This window comes from Trematomus bernacchii, unplaced genomic scaffold (assembly GCF_902827165.1).
Source record: "Trematomus bernacchii unplaced genomic scaffold, fTreBer1.1, whole genome shotgun sequence".
Taxonomy (NCBI): domain Eukaryota; kingdom Metazoa; phylum Chordata; class Actinopteri; order Perciformes; family Nototheniidae; genus Trematomus; species Trematomus bernacchii.
The window spans coordinates 3827318-3854526 of record NW_022987803.1 but is presented as its reverse complement, the minus strand read 5'-3'; the positions used below and the strand labels follow the sequence as shown (position 1 = coordinate 3854526).

The 27209-nt window shown below is 42.3% G+C and overlaps 1 protein-coding gene and 2 pseudogenes across 1 annotated transcript; 1 reads left to right on the top strand and 2 right to left on the bottom strand.

The window, feature by feature from the left end:
- Positions 1 to 1966: 1966 nt before the first annotated feature.
- On the bottom strand, positions 1967 to 3360 carry LOC117498594 (annotated as a pseudogene).
- A 2387-nt stretch (positions 3361 to 5747) lies between these two features.
- On the bottom strand, positions 5748 to 6616 carry LOC117498592 (annotated as a pseudogene).
- An 843-nt stretch (positions 6617 to 7459) lies between these two features.
- cfap206 (cilia and flagella associated protein 206) lies at positions 7460 to 25889 on the top strand. The gene is made up of 12 exons (XM_034150661.1): positions 7460 to 7567; positions 8837 to 8920; positions 9280 to 9370; positions 10220 to 10408; positions 11281 to 11448; positions 12350 to 12558; positions 12752 to 12871; positions 13477 to 13675; positions 14504 to 14644; positions 15216 to 15409; positions 23785 to 23928; positions 24870 to 25889. Exons 1-12 carry the CDS (start codon positions 7460 to 7462, stop codon positions 25089 to 25091), a joined length of 1869 nt encoding a protein of 622 aa, XP_034006552.1. The 3' UTR covers positions 25092 to 25889.
- The last annotated feature ends 1320 nt before the right edge of the window (positions 25890 to 27209 follow it).

The window sequence follows — 27209 nt, the reverse complement described above, 5'->3', positions numbered from 1 at the left end:
TTATTGTATGACTTTTTAAATGTATCTTCCACTTAACTCCCCCTTTTTATAATCTTAATAAGGGCACCATATGGCATAAGGATTTAAACATGCACTTGTTTTTCACAATTTGACACAAGGCAAGTAAAGGGAAACTTTTTGTATTACTTCTTGAGAATGTATTTATTCACTTGTATTAAAATGCTACTTAAAATTGAGAACTGTATGTGCTCAAACAGGCATCCAGTGACATGAAGAACACAAAATAATAGACACGTCTGCAGGTTAATATAACCATAGTCTCAGACAATCTATTATTTCTCAGTTTAAACATTCTCCTTATGTTCCTCCGACCTGAAACGTGAGCGATGGAGATGGAAGGTGCGAGGAGTAGAGGCAACGGGCATAAAACGTGATTCAAGTTGTCATATTGAATTGAAAAGCTTTATCAGTACATTGTCATGCCTGTGCATCCTCGCTCATGGCTCCTCCACTGAGCTTATTCTCCTTGAGAAGCATTTTAGGAATGTAATCATCCTTTAACATGGCGTGCAATGTTCACAGGCAGGAGAACAGACGAGACAACGAGGCACATCAGAGAAACTAGAGAATGCAATTCCTGAAGAAATTGCTAGTGGGAATGCTTTATGCTGAAAAGCTGACGCTAAACTGCTATGCCGAAATGTAATGTGTAAGAAGAAAGTGAATAATTTAGATTGAAATAATACATGAACACTGGGGGCTTGAATGTGTGATGAGAGAAGAAAAGAAAGTAAAAGGCTTGGAAAAGCAGTAGAATATTTGAACTGCAAACCTTTGAACTAACATGATGGCGAATGATCTGTTGCCATGCCAACGGCATTTGATGACATCCCATAATACGCTTAGATGCGTTGATGGCTGCATCGTTACCAAACCTGTGAAGTTTTGGGCCGTTTGGAGCATTTTCACTGAAGTTATGAGAACCATGTTTCAAGGCGAGCATTGTGTTGCCATGGCAACGGCATTTGAAGAAATCTCAAAACTCTCACGTAGATGTCGTCATGGCTGGACTGTTAGCACACGTGAAGTTTGAGCACTTTTTGAACATTTTCATAGGAGTTATACATTACATTAGGAGATTAAATTACTCTCTCTTCTCTTGATCGCCCTCTCTCTTCTCTTGATTGCCCTCTTGATCTTCGGCATATGATGACACCCCATAATTGACGTAGAGCTGTTGAGGGCAGGACCACTAACCTTTATCTGAAGTCTGCTGCTCTGAGCATGTCAGTTGGAGTGATGACATCGTGTTCCATTACACAGGTGTTTATAGTTGAGCTAACGAGCTCTGTAGAGATCATAGGTTTCCATTGTTCTGAATGAGAGATAAACCTCTTACATGTGAACGTTTTGTGGAAGAACAGTAACAGATATCTGTGAAATTTCAAAACGTGAAGCATGTCAAGGAAGTTGAGTATCTGAAGTGTAATGTTTGTGTACTTTCGGGTTAATAATGTGGCCTTTTTGGCAGTTTAGCTAAAGGTGTGCGGCTGCTGCTGTGAGGAAATATCAGCCTGAAATTACAATGGGCTTTAATGGAGACATGTTGAACGTTTTTGTCACTTCATGCCCTCAAGAGGCATTTTGTTTAATTATTTTGCTTAATTATTTGTCATTTTTCAAGCTACGAGATGTTTTCCTACGTTTGTCATGAAAAATTATGTCTCAGGAATGTAGGGTTTGGGAATTATGGCAGTTTAAAAAAAAAATATGAAGGCAAATTTCAAGATTTCCTACACTCTAGCTGTGACAGTCCGTCACTGACCTCCCCCCCCCCCACACGCAGCACTGGTACGCTCCACGTCTCCTGGAAGTTCCTCACATCTCTCTCTGCCACGTCACAGTGCATGAAAAGGTCAAATCTGAAGAAGACATTAAGGCCATAGCAGTTATAGAGTAAGTATTCAGATTAACTTTCATAACATTCATATTTTGTTAAAGAATGTTAGAGGATACTTGGTGCCAACCATTTAGCGATTTGGTTTGACAGATCATCAAAGGAGGTCCTGTCAGTGAAGGAGAACAGGAAGAGGACGGCGTCCACCTGCTCCTTACAGGCCTGGAGACAGGAAAGTGTGATTTAACATAACGTCTGACAGAAGACATCAGGAATGTATGTTTAGTCCATTATAGAATAATGTGAGCGTAGTGTGCAAACACACTATATCACCAACACACTGGCAGCAGATGGTCGAATCTACGCAAGGCATTCTCCCCACAGTCCCACAGCTGCAGACGGAAGAAAAACACTCTCTTAGTTTTACCGGCCTGTACACCACCGTTGTCTCAATACCTTGAACATAAATAAAATAAAATGTGTGGTCTCACCTGATCAACCCTTTACATGTGTAAATTATTCTTTAAAAAGAACTGACTCTCATTGATCTGGGTCTACCTGTGGTTTCATAGTGCATGTTAGGAATATTCAAGCCTGCAAGACGTGCAGCCAGAGCAGAGCAGCCTTCCCCACTCCACTCTTGCCGGAGAGGAAGATTTTATAGTGAACGGTGTCCACGGCTACATGTGGGGGCATCACCGGAGACTCCAACAGGCCTGTAAAATCATTTATAAAAGAAACATCTAAATACTTACATTTGTAAGATACTGATATTCCTACTTTTAAAGTGTATTTATTATACGTACATACATGGATCAATAATTGTGTTATGTTGCAGGTTTATGTCCATTTGTTTACTTTCACTGTTGAATTGGTGTGTCACTTTTTGTATAATTCCACAGGACAGCATGTACGTTTTGTCTTCTGGTTTTGAGTGATAAAGTTCATATGCCAAATAAAATAGTAGGCTACACTTCAGCACTTTTTAGTGTGTCTTGTAACATCCTTTTTGAAGTGTTTTATTCTTTTTTCCTTCTGCTTGCCCGGTAATTCAAACATTAATGTGTACTTTGTTGTTGCATTGTATTATTAACACTTCATGGACACCTTATTTTGGTAGCCAGTGTAGATTTAAAAAAGAGAAGGCAACTGTATCTGCCAGCCACTTTGTTAGATTGTACACCTCATTTGTTTAGTATGAAATGATAATGATTGTATCTGGTTATGTCTGTAACATGTCAGACAGCATGTATTTTCTTGGTCACAAAAATGTACTGTAGAAATAATTCCTTGTGTTGTATAATCAAACGCTGGTTACACAAATGGCATGCTGCTTTAAAAAAACAAAACAGATTTCAACTAAAATGCTAAAGTTTATTTGTCCTACCGAAGTTTTTGCGCCTCTTCTTGTGCAGTATTTTGCTGAAATATTCTTTGCTGTCTTTACACCAATGCCAGTCTGCCACAATGATTGATCCGGAGGAAGGAGAAACGTGTGCCATGTTGTTGCTGCTGCTGCTAGAGTTAGCATCACATTGCTATGTTCAGTTTATCATCCAGAAAGGACGAACTGTAGCGGAACAAGACAACTCGTGAAACCGGAGATGCTATCAAAGAAATGTAAACAGTCTTTTCTCACAACGAAGTGCTTTAAAACTTGCAAGTAGAGCCGACAAAACAACATGTTTTAATCTTAAAGTGCAGCCAATCAATTAGAACTTCCGTAAACTAAAACATCCCTTGACAACCGCTTGACGTCACTTCCGTTCCCCATGTAGTTTAGGATGTCTCCTTTAGGTGCTTCGATAAATCGTGTCTTTGGGCTTTATCTGCCACTAACATAAATACAAAATAAAGAGTCGTGCCTTAAACAAAGCAGGCACTGCTTTTGAGTATGCTTAAGGTTAACCTCATAACGTTTTTGCAGACCTTAAAGGATAATTAATAAATGTTACGCTGCATGAAACATTAAATAAAGTTTTTTTTATCAACACAGTTTTTACATGTTTACACACCAAGAAATGCTGGCAAGACTTTTTGAATATTCGTCATTTAGTGTTCGGGTTTCTACAAAAACCATGACAAAAACTCAACAAAAAAAATTAGACAGTTGTGTTTTAATTATAAATTTGATAAAGTTGTTGGCAACATTTTTCATTCATATTTTTGTTTTTTTCCCCTGAAAGATGTTGATGTAAAAATGTTGATCAAGACCCTTTTCATAAATCTTTATTTCTTTTATGTTTTGCCTTTTTTTGGTCATATCAACTATATAGACTGACTTTGTATTACTTTTTTTGGTTAATAATTTAAACATAGGATGAGATAGATAGTTAAGATAAAATAATATATACTTAATTAATCCTAAATTGGGAACATTTTTAAATTTCCCAATTTGGGATTAATAAGGTTGTTTTGCAGCAGACATGTTGATACAATTAACAAATGTTGTGCGCATTTATTTCAACCGTCATTGACATGTTTGACCTACATGGTTGTATCGCTTAAGAGTATCATTGAAAATCACTCTTTTTTTATAATTGAGTGCATTGACCAGTATTAGCAGAGGTGGGAGTAAGTCCTACATGTGCAAGTCATGAGCAAGTCTCAAGTCTTGACCTACAAGTATCAAGCAAGTCCCAAGTCACTGTGGTGAGAGTCAAGCAAGTCAAGTCAAGTCATTGCTCAGGTCAAGTCAAGTCAAGTCAAGTCATACGAAATTCTGATGAATAAGCCCAGTTTCCGCATTTAAATCAGTTAAAAGACAGTGGTTATGAAAATGGATTTAACCCACACTATGATCTTCATTACATACACAGTTAATCATTTGAAATCTAATTTAGACCGATGACAATCATATTAGATTAATATTAACCCTAGAACTGCAGACAATATAGCTAGGATTTAAAACTCAGTTCATTGGGTTAATTTTGAAATTGCTTCAGTTTATCATCATAACAGATCAAAAAGTTCAGATTCATTTTACAATAAATCAAGGAATTATGCACTTCTACAAACAAAAACAACATAATTAAAACATTTAAACAAACTACTAAAAGTAGATGAACTACATTATTCAAAAGTTTACAGTAACTTCTGATAATAACACAGGGGAAATAAACGAGGCATCTCTTTTCCTCTCTCTCTCTCCCTCTCCTGACAGCCCGTCAGTATCGGGGTTAGTACAAATGAATCCCTTGGCGGTTCTAGTGTTCATTTACTGTTTTGTCTTCTCTTTGTAATGCTTAATCGATTTGAAACCAAGTCTAACGTAACTTAAACTTAACGTTAGCTTTCTAGCTAACACAACACATTAACTTACCTTTCTCTGGGTTTGTTTTTGTAGTGACGAATGAAGTTGGATGTTGTGGTGGTCGTGTCACTGATCTTTATGCTGCAGACCCTGCATACCGCTGTTCTCTTCTTATTAGCATCATCGACAACATAATCCTTGAATCCAAACTTGACTATTTGTGGAGTAACGCTAGCCGCTGCCATGTTAACTGACACTCCTGCGGTCTAGTGGGTTGCCAGGTTTGCGCGCACACACGGCGCTATAATCACCCAATCACATTTTTCGAAAAAACTAAACGTAATATCTCACTACAAAAACAAACGCAAATATTTAATTTTAAACAGTCAAGTCCTTTCAAGTCATCTGTCTCAAGCTTAAGTCAAGTCTCAAGTCATGAATACCAAGTCAAAGTCAAGTCAAGTCTTTTATCAATGTTAGTCAAGCAAGTCTCAAGTCAAAAAATATGCGACTCGAGTCTGACTCGAGTCAAGTCATGTGACTCGAGTCCCCACCTCTGAGTATTAGGGATCTTTAATATGTTCAGTAGTACTTCTCGTCCACCACCAGAGTTCACTAAACTCCAGCGTTGAGACGTTAAACACAGGGAGGAGATGAAAACAGTCTGTGAGCTCTGACAGTCAGGGCCCCGCTGCTCTCCATGCTCATGGTCACAGATATCTGGGGTCCACACTCAATGGCAGTTTGCATCGATGGCAGAAAGTGTGTGTGACTGCAGTCACTGCACCATCTTCTCCCAGCTGCAGAGAGAATGAGGACAGAAATTAATGAGTTGTACTCAAACCATTGTTTAATTTTACACATTTCTTTAATCATATCTCTTAAGTATGAGAGGCTTATGCTTCTAAATTGAAATGTATTAACATTATTTTCCTATTTCAAATGTACATGGCCAAACAAAAAGGATTTAAAATTTGGAGATGTTCTGTAGCCCATTTCCAGTAATCCATTGCATTAAAGCCATTATTTTAACTTTATTATTTTTGAATTAATCTTGATCAGCATGTATTAAGCCTTAAAAGAACAATCTACAGTGCAATACAAAATACTTGAATGACCTTACATATATCAAACAACTGTTTAGTGGACACATGAACAGGTCTGTTATTTACCTAGCTAGGCCGACTGTGTGGCTCACCTTCTCCGCTTCCACCTTTATCCGGTTGTTCGAAGTTGTGATGACAACATCTTCTGGAGAAAATCCACTCACATCGAGGGTGAACTGGAAAAGGTCTCCCATGACCTGGATCTTCCCTGTTGGATATGAGTGCCCTAAAACAAAACACAATAATTACTAACAACAGCAATCTAACAATTACTCATCTTATTAAAAACCAGGTGAATCAAACATACAATATAAAAAGGGCAAAAAAGTAGTACAAATATTATCAGTCTTTGTTTATCAGACCTGTTGTTGTTTCTATAGGTCTGCTGAGAGCCTCCATCTTTCTCTATGAAGCTCAGCGCAAGTTCTTTCAGGAAGACTGGGTATATACCCATTCAGGTCATTCCAAAATTGGAGGACATTTCATGTCCCACATATAAAAAATCAAATAGTCCATGCCCAAAAAGCTAAAACATGCACTTGTGTATGTTAAGTAATGTAGCCATTCAACCCTTATGCAACCCTGTTACTCTAATTTCAACCCTGTTACTGTATCATTTTCTATTCAAATAATCAAATTAAACCAGTTTTATCCAAAAACGACATGAAGATTTAATGTAAATGTGACTTTCTTTACTTAAAGGTGGGGTAGGTACGGTATTTGTTCTTTCTACAGTTAAAAAGCATTTCCATGTGTAGATTATAAACCTGTTCGTTGTAGCTCCTGTTTAGAAATTCCTTTTTATTTTGTGTCAAACACAGTTTGTGTTCATGCCCTTTTAAAAACACCCATTTTCATTTTGTAATCTGTTAAGATATTGTCATGTCGGTGCATCATATATCAAGGATGGATTTGAATGCCTTTATTTGGGTCAATTGATCAATGAAAAAAGTTAAGAATCTGAATTTCCCAGAGCACTGATGTTGAAAAATTGCTAGATTTGTTCAGAAAACTGTCTGAAACTGAAAAAAAGGACAAACATTCAACCACTTATTCAGATTTGAACTAGTTTGTATTGAACTGGGACACAGCTAGAGATCACATCCCTCAGTGTGCACGCATAGACGTGTGCACGCAATGTTACCATGGCAACCAGTTATCAACAGGCAGCTTTTGATGCCGCGTTAGCTGTATCAGCACACATTAAAACTAGGGTAGTGAAATAACTTTCTGTCGGTCAGAATGTCTGGGGCTCACGCAGAGAGCGTGATTAAAAACATTATCCGTGAGATAGTGCAGCAGTGTGCCGCGAGAGGGCACGCGGTGTCGGACACTCTGGTGGCTTTCATGGTCAGTAAAGTGTTTACTTACATGCTAGTCAAGTTAGCTACCGAGAGTTAGCTTTACCAGTGACGTCAGCCAACGCCTGCTGTATGTTAATGCTTTAGTACCTTAAGTTAGTACTTACTTACACATTGTAAGCAGTAACGTCAGTAGCGGCTCCAGAGTATTTTTGTTGGGTAATCTATGGTAGGGCTAACCCATACAGTGGTGGGGCTCAAGTCAGTATTTGCAATGTAATTACATACACCCTTGACAGTGAAACGCCACGCGTGAGGTTTAGATTATTTCCCTGTCTCAATCCAAATTGAACTGTATGAAATAAAAAGGCACATTTGTCTTGTAGTAAATAAAAAGGGCGACCTGGAGCCAATCCTGCAATTTCCCCACAGGTGAAAGAGTTGACATGCTGAAAACCCAACCCCTGCAGGGGGGTCTGGGGGGATTCTCCCCCAGGAGATTTTTTGAAATACTAATGTACACTAACATAAAATACACATTCTGGTACTCTCTTGAGAAGAAAATAAATAAATCTATTACTACAGATTTAATCTTTCCAGATCTTCAAAGACTTTGTAGTCGATGTACTGGGAAAAGTACCTCATTGACTCCAGTCGGCACGGGCTGTAGAGTCATCTTGACTAGTTTTATGGATGTGGTCTCCACTTGACCATGCTCATAGAAACAAAGCTTGCATTCCTGAGGCAATTCTCATTTTTCATGGCTCCACTTAAAATAAAAACAACATTAAGACATGCGTCTTACTCTGGGCCCACAGAGGGCCAAGTCTTTCCTGCTCGTCCCTGTCTGTCTATATATCTATATATATATATGGGTATATATATTGTTTATGACTATGAGATAATGTTGTCGCGTCAAGTAGCATTTTACTCTTGTAGACAAACAAAGTTCTATAACAAAAAAATATTGACTTTTTTAAATATTTAGGATAGTTTTACAAATTCGTACCTTACACAGTTAGTCCGCTTGTGGATTCTTTTAGAGATGCATTATGTAAAAGTTCTGAAAGGTAGCTAACGTTTTTAAATTAAATGTAGTGGAGTAATAGAAATATATTTTACCCCCCCCCCAAGCAGTAAACCTAGGGGAAACTCTGAAAGTACTTCAAAAATGTACTTAAGTAAAGTATTTGAGTAAATGTACTTTTCACAACTGCCTGTAAGGATATAATGTCTTTAAACGCTCCTCTTTATCCTAGCCTGGCCCATAGGTGACTCTTTACTCCAAACTGAAAACGTTCTTTTCTTCTTCTTTGAGGTGAAAGCTGTTGTGCTGGACCCAAGGAATGGTTTCAATGTCGATCGAACACTGACCAAACAAGATGTCCAGAAACTGGAAGAGGTGAGATACTAAACTGGACTTAACTCCGACAGCCCCATTTGAGTTGGTAACATGGTTGGGAGGGTCACTTTAAACATGTATTCTGTTACAATGACTAGTTACCTGTGATCTGAGTATCACAATATACTCACATAAAAGCTATGTCATCTGACCTTACGTCTCCAAGAGAAAATATATATCAATAAGATGTTTTTTCATAGTGTTATTATGTAAGACAAGAGAACAATGTGAACAAGTGAAGTGTTTACCAGCCGTCTCCACACTGCCAGGTAGAACATGATGCTGTTCTCAGGGCTGGAAGCAACCGTTTCAACATACTTTCATGTGTTTCTAATATTCATCTGCAATATATCCTGCAGCTGTGTCTGGGTAAACTGATGGAAGAGTGCAGCCCGTCCCTAGACACAATCAAAATGCAAGTGTTCTTCGACATGAATTACACCTCCCGGCGTAAGTGTTACCCACGACATTACAAACTGATGCCATCTTTGTCATTATGAATTGAGTTTCTGGTGCATGGGTTGATCCTTTTAAAAAGTAATGATAATGATCAATTCATTTTTGGGATTATTTGTTTGATTAGTCTATATCTGAAATGAGGGAGAAATGCCCAACCAACATTACAAATCCCAATAAAACAGCAAACAGAGATAATATTTATCTTTGTCTTTAATAAATGACTTAAACAATACATTTATTATCAAAATGGTTGCTGCTGATAGATCTTCGGTTAATTCTACCACTCGTTTGTAAGCGTGAAGAGCATTATATGTTTTTCACTTCTGTATGCAGGTTGGTTGAACCATGCTGAAATCAAAAATCTAAATATGACCAAATCACCCTGATGTAAATCCTGCTGCCTCACTTTATACCTAAGCATATTTCCTTTGAAGTGATGCACTCTGTAAAGAACTGTCTAGATGTCAAAACCACATTTATTTTTATTTATAATCGGTCAAGACTTTTATATTTTGAACAGGTATTACAAGCACATAGCTTAAACATGATCATTACATTCAGTGTATTGTTCCAGGTACAGCTCAGATTTGATTTATGCTTAGGTTGCAGACACTGAATGTTTGATAGACGCCTTTATTTGGTCATGTTTGGTTTATAGAAATGTCTTCATCAATAAGCTGTGGACAGGCTTCTGACTGTAGAAAGATCTGCCTAAGGGGAGCATACGTATAACAAATGTTTTTTTCCCCGAATGGCTTTAGCTTGGAAATAATTAGATTTCTTTATTCTTAACTCTTAAAGATGAACCCCCGGACTAAGCAGGTACTTGTGTTTGTGCAGGAGAGTTTCTAGAGGAGATCCACCGGGTGCTGGAGTCCAGGCTGAGCTCAGTGAGCAGAGAGATCACTGACAGCAGAGTGAAAACACGAGAGGAATTTGACGCCTTGTATTGTAAAATCATCACGTACATCCAGCTGCGCTCCGGCATGGGCTCACCTACAGATGACACCGCCCTGAAAGAGGCTACAGGTTTCACTTCCCAAAGTCTTTTCAGTTTCTGGGGAACTATTGGCAGTTAAAGTGCAGTGACAGCGTAACACCTTGCTGGAATGCAGGCTAAAGGGCGGTGCCACTTAAAAAAGAATTAACAAACGATGTTTCAGTCGATTAACCAGAGGAGGGAGAAGTACTCAGATCTTGTACTTGAGTAAAAGTAGAAGTACCAGAGTGTAGGAATACTTTGTTACGAGTAAAGGTCCTGCATTCAAAATGTTACTCAAATAATAGTTAAGAAGTATTAGTATCAAAATATACTTAAAGTACCAAAAGTAAAGAACTTATTGTGCAGATTGGTCCATTTCAGAATAATATGATATGTTCTGATTATAATGATTGATCATTTAAGTGTTATCAAAACTGGTAAAGGTGCAGCTAGTTTTAATGACTTTGATTTTTTGTGATCAAAAGGCAGAAACACAGAACAACATGGTACAACACACAAACATACTGTACCACGTGAAAGAACATACATACAGCTCCCTTACAAAACAAACAAAAACATAATTAGACAAAAAAGAAAGAAATAAACCCACCAATAGGCAATGAGTAGCATTAAATGACATACACAAGCAAAATACTGTAAGTAGACATAGGAATCACAGCCGACTTTTCAAAGCCGCCGCCGCCCTGCAACCCACACACTCAGACCATCCTCTCTCACCCCACTGATACGAGCTGTTATCAGTACGCACTTTGAGTTGCTCTCAGCTTTATAATCAAGCGTTGCCTTGTAAACAATAAATGGCATGCTCGTGTTTAAATGTTGAATATTTGACAAAAGGTGACTTGCCAGCTTTTCAGGCTGATTTGAGTGTATCCTGACTCTGAGTGTTGTGTTCCAGCCGCCTTGCAGAGCGTCTTCCCTCAGACTGAGCTGGGAGCCTTCATCGTCCTCCTGAAGAGAGACAAGGAGCAGCAGCTCAGAGAGCTCACCATGATCGTCACAGGGATCAGACTGTTCAACAAAGCCAGCAAGAAGGGAGGCGAGGAGACTGACCTCCAGGAACTGAGTATAGTACACCATGCTACACACAAAAATACCTGTTATCACCGACAATGTTATTCAGGGGGGGGGGGGGTGGGGGTGCTAGTGGAGCCCGCGCGTGAACTGGGAGCACCGGAGCCTTGCTGCGGCGAAACTGTGGCACGCTTAATTGCGCCGCATTTGCGCATCAGATGAGCCTCCCTCCGCAAGGTGAGGCCCCCTCCGCGAGGTGAGGCCCCCTCTGCGAGGTGAGGCCCCCTCCGCAAGATGAGGTCCCCTCCGCGAGGTGAGGCCCCCTCCGCAAGATGAGGTCCCCTCCGCGAAGTGAGGCCCCTCCGCGAGGTGAGGCCCCTCCGCGAGGTGAGGGCCCCTCTGCGAGGTGAGGGCCCACGCAAGTATCTTGCCCAAAGGACTCTTCAAAGTCAAAATCAACTTATTTATCAATAATTAAACAAGAAGACCGAAATGCCTCTTCTCAGCGTCCCAAAGATTAAAATATATAAAAATATATACATATATGTATATATACATACACACAAAAAAAAAAATGCACATTGATTAATACATAGAAATAGCAGTCTGGTATATTAAAACAGATGAGTATATGACAGTGAATGAGTATATGAAAAGCAGTACAAATATATATACAAGTAGTCACTTTGACATGTTGAAGGACGAAGTTCAAATCTGAGCCCCAAGTGTTGATTCAAAAGATCTTACCAAATGAACACATCTTAAGTGAATCAGAAAGGTCCATACCTCATCCTTTAGTTGTCTACGATTTTTGGAATCCAGACCATAGAAGTGTTATGTTTCATCAAGAATAAGTTAGCTTTTTATTTTGTGTCATCAGTCTAGGTTATTTTCTCTGCTATGTCAATACTGCGTTTGGTAATTATAGTACCTCCTTTTCTTTCTCTCCTCAGTGCCTTCCATTCTTAATGAAGCTCTTCCAGTCACCAGTAAGAGCATAGAAAAGGAGCTGAGTGTGTCACAGACTCTGGCGTGGAGATACACCTCCGTGCTGGAGAAGGAGTCTGACAGTCAGCCTGCAGAATGTGACCCCCCCGCCGTCCTGCTCAAACAGGCTCTCTACAACGTCCGGCAGCATGAAGTCTTTCTCAAAATGTTACTGGTGAGAAAACATTAAAAAACGCTTTGTATCAATGTGGCATTTTAATTTATCGAGCTTACATTCATTACAATTATTCTGTCAATGAATATGATGAACAGCCATTTTTTGCAGCTTATTAAGTAAAAGAAGTAATTTGTTACATCTCGGAGTAGCATGTATAGTAAACAAATCAATTGTTTCCCTTTACCAACAGGCTGATGCATGTTTATGTGCCAAGCATGTAGAAATGCTGCAGACTGCACTCTCGTCACAAATGAAGCTGCTGAAAGAAACCATACAGGCAAAGACAGCTGTACCCACTGCAAATGTTTTTGTAAGTGTCTTGGTCTTGAAACTTAACACTTCAAATAACTTAAAGTGGAAAAATGTTCATAAAATGTATGGACATGTGCTGCAGTACCTCTTTTCACCCTCTGTCTGAAACCAGAGCCCAGTCTGCTCTGATTGGTTAGCTGGCCGGCTCTGTTGTGATTGGTCAACCGCTTAGAAATGTCCCGCCCCTTAACATATCACGTACAATGTGTTGAAGCGCTAGCCAATAGAAGCGCTACTGTTGCATAGGGATGTCACTCTGTTACAGAAGTAAACAAAAGAGTCAAATGGAGCTGTTTCAGGCACGGGGGGGGGGGGCTTTGCAGACCATTTACACACAATAGAACACACTACAGGAGAGGGAAACCCCCAAAAGCACAATAGAGCCTCTCTAACTTATTTTGTTTTAGCAGAAAGTTGATATTATGTTTTATATTGTTCATTCTGTAGATATTTGATCATATTTTAAACCCACGCCTTGTTAACATTCTGCTGTAACAAAACCATTTCCCACTTTTGGATCAATAAAGTATATCTAATGTAATTTTCTGTCACGTCTTGTTATATTATGTCTTACCCATTTCTGTCCTTGCTCATGTCTTCCAGCCGCGCTTTAAGTCCCTGTCAGAGCTGTGGTCTGCGCTGCAGGATGAGGCTCAGCTGCTGAACATCCTCAGGAGCATCCTGCTCAGCCTGCAGCCCTTCACTGCCTCTCAGGCCAAGATCTTCTCTGAGGCATGTGTGGACGGCCTGCTGGAGGCGGCAGAGGTGAAGACAGACCAACAGAGAATGGCTGAGTCGGCAGGTAAATAACAGTTATAGTATACCTGCCTCTAAGGCTCTGGTTCCCAAACTATGGTTCCTGCTCCCACTAGAGGCCCCTAAAACGTTGACAGGTTGTCGTGAGGCCTTTTGGATTAGAAGAATTGTAATATCTCATTCATTTGTGTGAAGAAAACTGAATGAAATTGTTATTAGGATAAGTATTTAACATTTAAACTGAAGATGAAGATCTGAACACAGTGTAAACACTTAATTTGTCATAAAAAGTATATTAATGATGATGAACAAGGAACATAACACAGACAGAGAATTGTAATAGTACATCCTAAAAAATAACAGGACATCTTGTCTATGATGCAGTGTGATGCAAACAGGAAATAATGTGCTCAAAGTGTGTCCAAATCACTAGATTTACACAACTTCCTTCAGTTATTTATTACTTTGAATATCACTGCCCCCACTATCAGTTGTTCTGTACTGATACTATTATGCACTTATTATAATATGAAATATGTATGAAATATTCTTACAAACCTGAGAGACAAACATCTCTGAACCATGTTTAAGTTAGTGCTGATCTTAAATGCATTTGTTTTCCTTGTTATTTTCCTTTGTTGTTGTTATATCTTGTTTTAACAATTACTTGTATCATTTTTATTTTTAATTATATGATCCTTATGTGAACTCTTATCTGTACTGTCCTGTATTTCACTCTTACTCTGTTGCTGCTTTAACTACTGAATTTCCCTACAGGCATCAATAAAGGTCCATCTTATCTTATCTTATCTTATCTTATCTTATCTTATCTTATCTTATCTTATCTTATCTTATCTTATCTTGTGTATTCCAGATGAGCGTATAGTCCCAGCTGAGATGAACACACAGGAGTGGCTCCTGCCTGAAACCACAGCCAGCTTTGATGAGCTGCCGCTGCAGTATAACGGAGTCTGTGGCTACTCTCTAGTGACCAGAGACGGGCTGCTACTCCCAGGTACTGTTCTCATGATACACCAGTGTGTAAGGAATATATGGATGTTGTCCAGTCTCTCCACGGCATTCATTGTGTTGCATTCGCTTTAACTCAAGATGTGATTTTAGACGCAAAAGAACAATTCTAACTTTGCCTACTTTCACACTTTCGCACATCTGGCCAATGTTTACATGAAGTGGACCTGATTGTTAAAATGTCTGTTTTTGTCATGTTCCTAGTTTTTTTGGTTGTTATTTTTATTTTTGTTTAACTTTGCCTGCCCCTGCAGTTTTTGTGTTTTTTAACAGCTTTTTATTTTAAAGGTCCCATGTCATGCTTTTCTGGTTATTACCCATCCCCTTGTGTGTTATGAAGGGTTTGGGGGTGCTAGTAGAGCTACCAGCGGCGAAACTGTGGCGCGCTTACACTGTAGGTGCGCCGCGTTTGGGGGTGCGGGTGCTAGTGGAGCCTCGCAGATGGGGGTGCTGCAGCCCCCCTCAGCACCCCCATCTTATCTTTGAAGGGTTACGCACCGTTTATGTAACTGTCTGTTCTTGAAGCCTGTGTCTCATCATTGACTCCTCTGTTGCAGGTTACCCACACATCGGAATCTTTAATCACAAGGAGAAGCTCTATGTGTTTAGCTCCAAAGAAGCAGCATTAAGATTTGCCTCCAGTCCGGGGGACTTCATTGCAGAGGTAGCAGAGAAAGCCAAGCTCTCCCCTGAACTCATCCAGCTCCTCCAACTCCACCGACAGTTCTCCTGCGTCAGTCCTTACTCAGAGGTCAGCAGCCTTCAAGCACTCTCAATGCACACACTCATTTATTCTGTTTATGTACATATGTGACATATTGCCAAGTATATTTGTCTCATTTCTAGTCAGAATATGTCTTTACACCTGATATCAGACATAATAATGTAAGAAGTAACATTGCAGTGAGATATAGGGTCTTGTTTTAGATGTCAAAAGGTTTTTAAGCTGCTGTGGTATTTGTAAAAGATGGATCACCTTGTTTCAAAAATAAATCTTACTTGATTTAAAAAACCACATTTTTATTGGAAATCCACCAACTAACATCATATGGCAGAACACTGCATTTCTGGCTAATTTTGTAACGACATTTCCTGATTCTGGTCAAATATAGTTCAAAATAAGTTTCCCCAGGTAATTGCAAGATCTGATTTATATACATATTAGGGCTGTCACGTTAACGCATTAATGCAATTATTTTTTAACGCCACTAATTATTTTAACGTGCGATTAACGCATGTGTATTTGTCCTCGGCCCGCCCCGTAGTTTCAGAGCCCAAAGGCTTGACGTTGTTGTTGTTGTTGTTGTTAGTTGGATGGTGGGAGATTCTAGCGAGAGATATGGATACAAAAAGAGCTGAAGTTACCTACTGTAACTCCAGCTTCTATGAGTATTGGCGTAGCCCTCTAAGGCTATCGCTATTGGGTAATCCCCTGCGCACCCGCGCAGCACTGAAACACTTGTAGTCCACGCCCGCCCGCAAGGTGGGCCCCACCCTCGGGCTCCCTTCCGGTATAAATAGGAAGGAGGCCCGACAATCTGCTCCCACACAAAAGAACTTTTCTTCAGCTATTCGTGGGGCCCAGAACTTAGAGGGCTACGCCAATACTCATAGAAGCTGGAGTTACAGTAGGTAACTTCAGTTCTATTTCGTATATGGCTTCGCCCTCTAAGGCTATTGCTATTGGGTTAAGGGCGAAGCAAGATGTAGTCTGCGCCCCACTGGGTCGCCCCGGTACAAGAAGCACAACCACACCTGCTCAGATAATAACCCATGCCTATTGCGCCAAGCGAATGGCGCATCACAGTCCCTGGAATATATCATAACATGAATATTTACCATGAGAGGACGAAGGCTGGGAATAATACATACCCGTCCGCTGTGAGAAAGTAGAGACGAAAGTCACACTTTGCCCAGTGACAGAAGGAGGGGGAATAGCAGCTCTCTGCGTGCAGACAGGCAGGAGAGCACACAGCTGGGTCCCCAACATCACACACTCTGACAAGACATTCCGTACGAAATGTGTCAGGGGAAAAAAGGGGGACGTCCCTCTCATAAGAGGGAAATACAGGCCACTCTCCGTGTGCCGAGGCAGGAGAGAGGCGCACAGCTGGATCCCTGACGTCACTCACTCTGACAGGACACTCAGCACAGGGTGTGTCAGAGAGGAATGGGAGACATCCCTCAAATAAAATTGAATAAATGAACAGGGAGAAGACCAAGAAGCAGCAGTGCAAATTTCTTCCACTGACATTCCTCCGTGCAAAGCCGTGGAGGAGGAAACATTCCTCTGGCTTTGAGGAGGGGGAAAGAAGCCAGCCAGGGTGATCACTCTTGACCTAAAAAAGTTTGTGATGACCTTAGCCTTAGGCATGAAGCCGGTTTAGCATAAACGGCTGTCCTCCCTGGCGATTGAGGTAGGCTGCCGTGGCCTGTTGGCTGGGCGAATCAACACATGTTTGATTGTACAGCAACGGGGCGAAGTGCTGGAATACTTCCCAACCCGGAGAACAGCTCCAGCACATTTACCCCTGACGCACGGGGTCGGTGCGTGGGCGAATGAACCACCTCTGGAGACCCCTCCTGTGGGGGAGACCCCGGGGAATCCCCACGTGATCAGCTGACGTCATGCTGAGCAGCTGTATCACGGAGAGGGCTGTCACCACGCTGTGGGATGTGACACGCTGGATAGGGAGCTGTCAGTTCCTCCACTCGCTGCAGCGAGAGCCGCACTCTGTTGCTGAGTTTTATTCCACTCGCAGATAAATGAATGTCTGGGGGGGAAGAGGACAGCTCGAGCGAGCTATGCAGTTTATAAACCAATAGGTTGAAACAGCAGGCTTCTGCAGCGAATGACCCACCTCTGGAGTCTCCTCCTGTGGGGGAGACCCATGGGGATCTTTGAGCTTTGACAGATGCGATACGAGATGTAACGTCTGTAAAGCGACTTCCTCATGCTGGATCGAGCCAGCAAATAGCAAGGTCGTCCAGAGAAAAAACTTCATTCTCATCCCTCCTCTCTGTGTAGTGGCTCCAGCCTTCTCTACACAAAATGCGAGGAGCCAGGGAACATCCAAACAGCAGACGATTGTCTGGTCTGATATTCCCTGAAAAGAGAAACGCAGGAATTCCCTGTGTTTCGGGATGGTGGGTATGGAAGTATATGCATCATCCTTCAGGTGGAAGTGAACCAGTCGTCCTGGTGAACACATTCCAGCACCTGTTTGATCGTCAGCATGGGAATACTGACAGATCAAGGATGGGTCTCACTCCCCCGTTGGAGAGGCTTCTCTGTGATATGCTGTAATGGTCGTCATGACCGTGCTCTGTAGGAGGCATATCTGGGACAGAGGAATGCCGCGAGCTATGCAGTTTATAACCCAATAGGTTAAAACAGCAGGCTTCTGCAGCGAATGACCCACCTCTGGAGTCTCCTCCTGTGGGGGAGACCCATGGGGATCACCGCGTGACCAGCTGATGCGAATGCCAAGCAGCTGCGTCACGGAGAGGGCTGTGCGGGTTTTAGACACGCCGGAGGAGATCTCGCTGCAGTTCCTCCACTCGCTGCCGCAAGAGCCGCGCTCTGCTGGCTGAGTTTAATTCCACTCCCAGATAAATGAATGTCTGAGAGGGGAGAGGGCAGCTTTTCTCCAAATTCATTATGAAACCCAGGCTTTGACAGATGCGATACGAGATCTAACGTCTGTAAAGCGACTTCCTCATGCTGGATCGAGCCTATAGCAAATAGCAGGTCGTCCAGAGAAAAAACCTCATTCTCATCCCTCCTCTCTGTGTAGTGGCTCCAGCCTTCTCTACACAAAAATGCGAGGAGCCAGGGAACATCCAAACAGCAGACGATTGTCTGGTCTGATATTCCCTGAAAAGAGAAACGCAGGAATTTCCTGTGTTTCGGGATGGTGGGTATGGAAGTATATGCATCATCCTTCAGGTGGAAGTGAACCAGTCGTCCTGGTGAACACATTCCAGCACCTGTTTGATCGTCAGCATGGGAATACTGACAGATCAAGGATGGATCTCACTCCCCCGTTGGAGAGGCTTCTCTGTGATATGCTGTAATGGTCGTCATGACCGTGCTCTGTAGGAGGCATATCTGGGACAGAGGAATGCCGCGAGCTATGCAGTTTATAAACCAATAGGTTAAAACAGCAGGCTTCTGCAGCGAATGACCCATCACCTCTGGAGTCTCCTCCTGTGGGGGAGACCCATGGGGATCGGACGCACATGCTCGAGATGTGTTGTGGTCGTCATGGCGACGAGCCACGTCAGAGCCCTCGCCGCCGCAGCCCGTGAGGCAACCCAAGGTGGGCCTGGCAAAAGGGCTGTGAGGGAGCCTCCACACGCTGCGTTTCACTCCGGCTCTCATCATGAGGCATGTACACGCTCAGGGGATGAGTGGAGGTGTGTGTCGTGACGTCCACATGAGGCGTCATAACTGCGCTCATGGGTTTATGTGTGGAGGAGACGTATCTCGGACAGAGGAATGCCGCAAGCTCTGCGGTTCATTAACCGATAGGTTAAAACCAGCAAGCTTCTGCAGCGAGCCCTGCTGTCTACTAATCAACAGATTGGTGGCAGCTGGCTTAGTTAGCGAACTCTGCAGTTTATTAACCGATAGATTAAAAACTGCAGGCTCTTACACAGAGTGGGGGGTGAGAAAACTTGATACTGATGACTCAGACAAAAAGTTTGGAAAATGAACTCTCCTTTTATTTTCCACACAACCCCAACACGTCAAAAACGTCTCTGCTTCCTCGGAGGCTCTGGTGGAGCAGACCAAGAGCGGGAGTGCCTCACTCCCCGTTGACCCACCGCTGGAAGACCCCTTTGTCTCTGGGGTGGCGGGGGAGCGGAGACGTGGGACGGAGCCCCTGCAGCCGCTGAAGGACTCTGACGCCGCGGCTGTGGGCGTCTCTCCGCCTGCCGCTGTGGCCGGGTCGGACGCTGCGGCTGCTGCGGGCGTTGATGCCGCTGTGGCCGCCCAGCAGGCTGGAGCCAGCTGACGTGCTGGCGGATGTCGTCCGCCTGTTCTGCAGCAGACTTCATGGACTCCACCATGGCGTGGAACTGGGGTCCGAACAGCCCGTCCGGGCTGATTGGAGCGTCCAGAAGCACCTTCCTGGCCGTCTCTGTAAGTGACGCCTGCTGCAGCCAGAGGTGGCGCTGAATCTGCATCACCCACGCGGCGATCCTCGCCTGGGAGACAGCGACGGACGCGCACAGTGTGAGCGCCGTGCTGGCCGCCTTGCCGATCTTCTCCGCTTCATCAGCGGCCAAGGTGGTGGACCGCTCCACCAGCGTCACCACCGAGTTTGAGAGCAGCGTGATGTTGTTCGCCGCCGCCGCCGCCTGAAAGGCACACTGGTGCACCCGGTCGGCCTGGCGGGCGACATACTGGTCCCTGGGGGAGGCCAACGTAGGGCGCCGTCCGGCGATCACGTTGGCCTGTCTCACCCCAAAAAACGCCGTCAGGCTCGGCTTCAAAGAAGGGGTGGCTGGGAAACCAGCATCTGTGAACCCCTCCACCTTGGTGAGGGGAACAAATGTGGCCACCGGAGCCTTCAGGGTCCTCGGGTTCGCCGCCGCCCCCTCCTGGTACCTCCTGATGGCGGGGAAGCGTGGCCAGACCGGGTCACTCCTGACCGTCTGCACCCGCAAAAAAACTCCGGTCATATCGTCCGGAGCACACCTCTCCTGAGCTGGGGGAACGGGGAGACCTCTGCATATGATCTCCGGTAGTTCCCCCAGGATGCCACCTATCACCGGCAGCGCCGTGGTGACGGAGAAGGGGACCGCGTGCTCGTCCGCCAAGCCGGCACCCTGCTCCGACTCTGTCTCCCCCGTCTGGGGGAGAGGAGGGAGGGGAGAACCGTACGGTGAACCGTGGAGGGAGGCGGGGTAGGAGTCGTCCGACACCTGCCCGGCACTCGGCTCCAGGGACATGAGGCCGCCGTCCACGGGCTCGAAAGCCTGGACGGGCCAATCGTCCTCCTCGGCCGCAGCAGCGAGAGCGTCCGCTCTTCGCTTCCTGTCGTCCGCGGGGAGACGGGCACAGTGTGTGCATGCGACCTGCTGGCTGAGAGCCGCGTATGCGTGCTCTGGCCCCAGACAGGATTCGCACATCGTATGCTGGTCGTAACCCATAATGTATCCAGAGCCACATGAGGGACAATCTCAAACACAATTGCTGCTCATGATTACTCTGTTAATAAAAATGTCTCTTGTGCTTCAGTAACGGGGTGCTGAAGAAAAAGAGGGAGCAGATTGTCGGGCCTCCTTCCTATTTATACCGGAAGGGAGCCCGAGGGTGGGCCCACCTTGCGGGCGGGCGTGGACTACAAGTGTTTCAGTGCTGCGCGGGTGCGCAGGGGGATTACCCAATAGCGATAGCCTTAGAGGGCGAAGCCATATACGAAATAGAACAAGCCAAGCACACCGCTGATGCTGACAGCCCCGCTCCTGCCGCTCGCTTGCGGCAGACCACGCTTGAAAGTTTGCCGGGGAGACGCCTGGACAGTGACACGGCGTCTACGAGCAGCAAGCTTTCAACAGCGATAGCTAAATAGGTGGCGGTGGCTACAGCTTGCAGGACAATTAACATTGTGGAGCACGAGGGACTGTCTGAGATCATTCGGATCGCATCCAACGTGTCGACTGCACATCACAGCGCATTATTTTGACCCACAGTGGGAACGTCTCATGCTTTGACTGTTATAAAGACAGAGGAGCGGCATTTCGCCGACAACTGTAAACAGGCTTGTCTGTTTGAGCAACTGGCTCAGTGCAAATAAGTAGACAGGGTTGGGAGAGAGTGTAAGAGCGAGAGAGAGGTTCCAGGTTGTTGTGTTGAGAATATTCAGGAGAATATTTGTCATGGTTCAGAGGTTGTTGTATTGAAAATATTCAGGAGAATATTTGTCATTGTTCCAATGATAATAAACAAACATTTGCATAAAGCATATTTGTCCACTCATATGTTGATAAGAGCATGTGCGTAGGAAGCATCCTGAATGTGGGGGGGACATTTTTAACGGGGGGTGTGGGGGCGAAAAAAAATATAGATTTCCTGTATTCTGGTGCATTTTAACAGGTGGTTTGATACTTTTATGTGGCTATACTAGCATGAGGAAAATGATGGGTACATTTTGTAATTTCATCCAGTAGTAAAGAAAGGAAACATATTTGATTATTAATTCAGAGCCGTCATTGAATTAATAAAAAGCAGTTTAAATGCCCATTTTTTGTACATTTATATACAACAATAAATATTTGTGAGTGCATTGAGAGATATTGTTGTGGAGAGTCATTTATATATAAATTGCAAAATACATTTGTGAATCCTTCTGTGAGCATTTATTAATATTGAGACTGATCTGACTCCATACGGATGTTAAGTTCACCTAGGAATGGTATCATTGACTTAAATGTTCAAATAAATGTTGCTCTTCTGTCTATATTGGTCATATGATGCCCCTTGACTGAAATGTTTCCTGTTCAATATCCCCACTGATTTCCTTAAAATCCTGGGATGAGAGTCCACATCACAATTTACTCTCAACTGTCATTTCCCTTTCATCACTCACCTCAGCAATGGACCTCTCTCCACTGTCACTGTATTCTGCCTCTGACTCACTCTCAAGTGCCTAGATGTCAAGAGAGGTGGTGAAGTGATCATTATTTATTGAGCAGTATACTCTTTCACATTGAATCATAACAAGTCATACTGAATGTAAATACAACTGACTCTAAAGTAAATCCCAGTCTGTGACATTGGACATTTTGAAGACTCAAAGTCCCAAGCAGTAGGTAGAATATGCTATGTAATGTGCACAGAAAATAAATAGTTAACTGCATACTGGGATGGAAATAGCCTATAAGCACTCAGTAAAACATAAACACACACAAAAAGCTTCTGAATGATAAGAAGTATAATTAAAACATAATGCACATTACCATTTTGAGAGAGAGTACCTAAGTTAAAGAACTCAGAAAAGAATCTCTTATCGAACTGAGGCTCCAGTAAAACACACTGACTGCGTCTCTACATGGACATCAGTAAGCCGTTTATGAGTATTATCCCGGTTATGATCATATTGGGGATATGGTGTTTACATGAGCACAGAGAGATCGGGTTATTCATGTTCCCTGTTTACATGATAAATACTAGTAACCTGGCATTTCGATGCCTTTTCTAAACTATTCAGTATTTGTATCTCTCTATCATGACATAAAGACGAAACTCCTCTCCAGAAGTGAGACACCGCCATCACTGTTAACTGATTAACTGCTACCAGCTGATGACTTACTTTCCTCTTCTTTGAAAAAAATGTTCTTATGTCCATGTTGTCTGGGGGAGAAAACATATCAAACCAAGAGATCGTCAGCTTTGATTTTCGCTGTATTAACCATTTCCTGAACATTTGGTGTGTGTGCCTTACCTCCGCTACCGGCATCGCTTCATACAACAGATCTGAGCTGTCCAACTATGACAACACTCCTTGAACATGCGCGCGCTACTGTATGTGAGAATCTGCCTTGGTACAAAGTAGCAGTGAAAACATGGTACGGAGTTTCATTGATTTGGGCATTCTCTCAATAAGCAAGTGGAATGGATTTCATTTGATAGTGAAGCACTGACACAGCGCTCTACAAAGTGCGGCGAGTGGATAGACCGATTCACGGACTTTGCACATAGTAAAAGTGGGGGGGTCTAAACTAATCATTTGAAAAAGTGGGGGGGACTTGTCCCACCCTCATATAATGGCTGCGACGCCCATGGATAAGAGTATTCAAAACTTGAAAAATATTCCTCTAAGGTACATTTAGAACAGATACAAAATGTGCGATTATTTTGCGATTAATCGCGATTAACTATGGACATCATGCGATTAATCGCGATTAAATATTTTAATCGACTGACAGCCCTAATAATTATCCAATCGTATTTCAAGAAATCTTACCAAGCTAGTTGTCACTTGTTCTATTGGCAGAATTGTTTTACTTATTACAAGAGAAAAAACATGTTTTCATGATTTTTTTACTTCATGAAAACATGTTGCAGCCACTTTTTCCACTATCTGATTATATTGTGTTGCTGTGATTTTGCAGTTGCAGCCAGGAGAGAGTTTATTGGTGAAGCCTATCACTAAGTGTGAGAGCGGCACACAGACAGACATCCACCCATTGGAGACAAACATCGACAAGTCATACGAGTGGAATGAGTGGGAGCTGAGAAGAAAAGCTATCAAACTGGTGAGACAGAATACAATACGAATGAATCAGGGAATGGGAATGTGACGTTATCAGGTCGGCCATCTTTGGAGGATATGAGTGAACGCAACTTATTGACTTTATCTGTACAGCGAGCAATGTCGCATAACTGTTAAACTTTAAACCTTGTAAACATGTTCAGAAGGCACTCTGTGACAGCTAATCCCAAGACAAGCAAACAAAAAAAGGACCAAGGGTTAAACTTTATTATTTTCCAACATGCAAAGGTAATGAGGAAGACGTAGCCGACATCGGCAAGAGACGGAGAACGTGAGGGTGGTAGAAATCTACTGACTGTTACTGCAAGTGTTGAAAATAATTGCTGAACTACAGTAACACAAACCACTACACACGGAAATCATTTCAAACATGAAATCTAGCAGAATATATCAATATTCCGATAGACTATTTATTCATAAACCAATGTTTTTTTAGCATTCAGTTAGCATAACATTAGCTTCTCACCTTTGTCTGGATGAAGGTCTAGTTGTCATTGAAGGTCCTGTACCCCCCAGTTTGTTTATTAGACATGGGTCTTCAAACATTGAAAATGTTTTAATTGGTGTAGGGGCTAACTCCAAACGGCAGAAAGGTGCAAACATCAGTAGCAGTGATCGGTCCATTCTTATCTTAATTCATAAACACAGATGTAATTAACTTTAATTTAGTCAAATAAAGCTTCTCTGACTCAGTCTCAAGATTCTATTTTAAGCATTTATCTGTAAAACTGTTGAAAGATGACTGATAAGAGCTGATAGATATTGACGCCTCATGTTGTTGCTATAGCCGCTATCCTCCAAAGATGGCAGCGCCGCCCTATTGGGCACAATGGTTAAGAAAAATAAACATTCACAATACTTAAGAATCAAGCTATGTTATATGCAAAATAAATGCGGCCATTTCATTTTGTAACATTATCCCAGGCTGATCTGCGGACCAAAGAGACACGGTCGATGCAGACTGATCTGAGCCACATGAGGCGGGAAAACGTCACGCAGACCTGGCCGCCCAAAGATGCTGCCACTCAGAGCAAGAGAGACGGGGACAGCAGCGTGCCCAGACCTCAGGTGTACCTGGCCGGCCTGAGGGGACAGAGAGACGCACACGTGGTCAAAACAAACCTGACCCGGCCCGTGGACCAATAAACAGGGATCTGAAAGAAAAAAAACATCAAAATAAAAGTTAGTGTAAGCATGTTTTTGTTTTTATTCATTCTGCTTTTGATGAGGACTGGAGGACTTTATAAAATACAAAAGCATAGCCAGATAATGTACCGGTTAAAGTGTTCCTATTTCTTTCGTTTTATGCAGTATATATGTAGCGAAGGATTTCAGAGCGTTTCAAATTGGAATGTTTTAAATGCATGCACATTCGCAGGCTAGTAATCTGTGTAGGCTGGAACATAAGACAAGTACTAAAACTGAAGTCTACCATTCTTTATTGGTCTGAAAGTATGACAAGACTGTGTTTTTGCACCAGTGTTTTTATGTTTGTTTCACCCCCTTACTTGGTCTAAATTTGCTCTTACATTAAAACAAAAAACATGAATGTTCAGCAAATATGTATTAACACCCTTCTACGCTGTAAACAATGTCTCAGAATACTGGTTTACATGAATAACTGCAGTGAATATACAAATAATACACACTGATAATGCATTCCAAAATGATAATGTTGCTGATTTGATGGTGTGTATTCTCTGATGGATGAACATCATCTAGGCTTACCCATTCATTTCATATGGAGGTCATTTATGACTGGGAACAAAGTTGAATAAAGCACTCAGAATTCAATGAAAGTGGTGATCAGCAATATTACATGTTCCAGCGCCTACTGTGGAGGATATCATAAGACGTTGAAGCATCATGTAAAACACAATATTTATGATTGATGAAAGTAGTACATTGGTAACAAATTGGCCCTAACACGACAGGAGGGTTAACAGAATGCTTAACCAAGGAAGAACAAATAAGGAGAAAGGCAACAACCCGCAACACGGAGCTCATTATAAGTTATGAATACATTTCAGTTCATTTATCTGTACCACTCTGGGCTTAGCAAATCAAAGACGTATTGAAGGGCGTTAGTGTGTCCTTCAGCTTGAATATGGTTTATTGTTCCAGTGGCCTTCATATTCTACAAGGCCTGAAATAATTCCAGTATACAGTTTTAATTGAAGCTCGATGGTGTTTAAAATGTGACTGGTTATCTCACTATAAAAATAATAAGATCCAAGCTGTTATAAAGCAGAAATATGCATTAAGAGGACACTTAAGACACTGAAATGCAGCCACTGAGAAGTATATGGTTTATGCTGATTTGATATTGCACTACAGTTACAGTCTCTTGCCTCACTTTGTGTGTCATGGTCACATCACTAATCCTTTTCAGCAAATTTGGGTTGTTTTCATTGTTTACAATAAAGATGCTTTTACTAAGCTCTCTGTTTTGTCCATCCCGGTTTGGCTTTGTCTGACATTTGGAATAAGCCACAACAGATGTCTCAGCAAACATTACATTTGATAAAAGCGCTCTCAAATCTCTGGATGATGGCTTCTCTCTCCTGCAGCCGGTCTGTTTTACAACTGATATTTCAAAATCCTTCTTTACTGTTTTATTTGAAGACTTGTTTTTGTCATTATAGAGACAGATTTGAAAAGGTGCCAGAGTTTAGGCCCGAAACCTTTGGAAGAATCTAGAAAAATCACTGCCCTCCTTTAAGGGTTATTTTCCATTAGGTTGATTTTGTATTTGATTGTTTTCCTGTTTTTTGTACTTTTGTACAATTTGCCATGGTGGTTTTGAAAGGAGCTATACAAATAAAGTTACTATTATTTTCATTCATACAATTATGTTGGCAGTAAACCTAGAACTCGGAAGCACATTTCATTCACCCAAAAAAGATAGCTTATATTTTCAGTTTATCTTCGATGGTATGCTCCTGGTTTTACTACAGAACTTAGTTTGGAAAAATGTTGCATAATATTGGTGAATATTTCTGGGGAATATGTGAAGTGCTTTTGTTGAGGCTACACTGTATTGCAGTGAAGTGTTTCAATCATTCACAAATAACAATTCTGAAAATCAGGATCACAAAATGTCACAAAATATATATATATATAGATTTAATTCTTATTTTATTATTATTATGAGTAACTACCTCGTTATTCTGATAATGAGATGGATTTCTCAATATTACCTGATAGTAACTTATAATTACGAGATAAGGTGTCTATTTCTTTTCTTTTGTAAATGCAATGCAC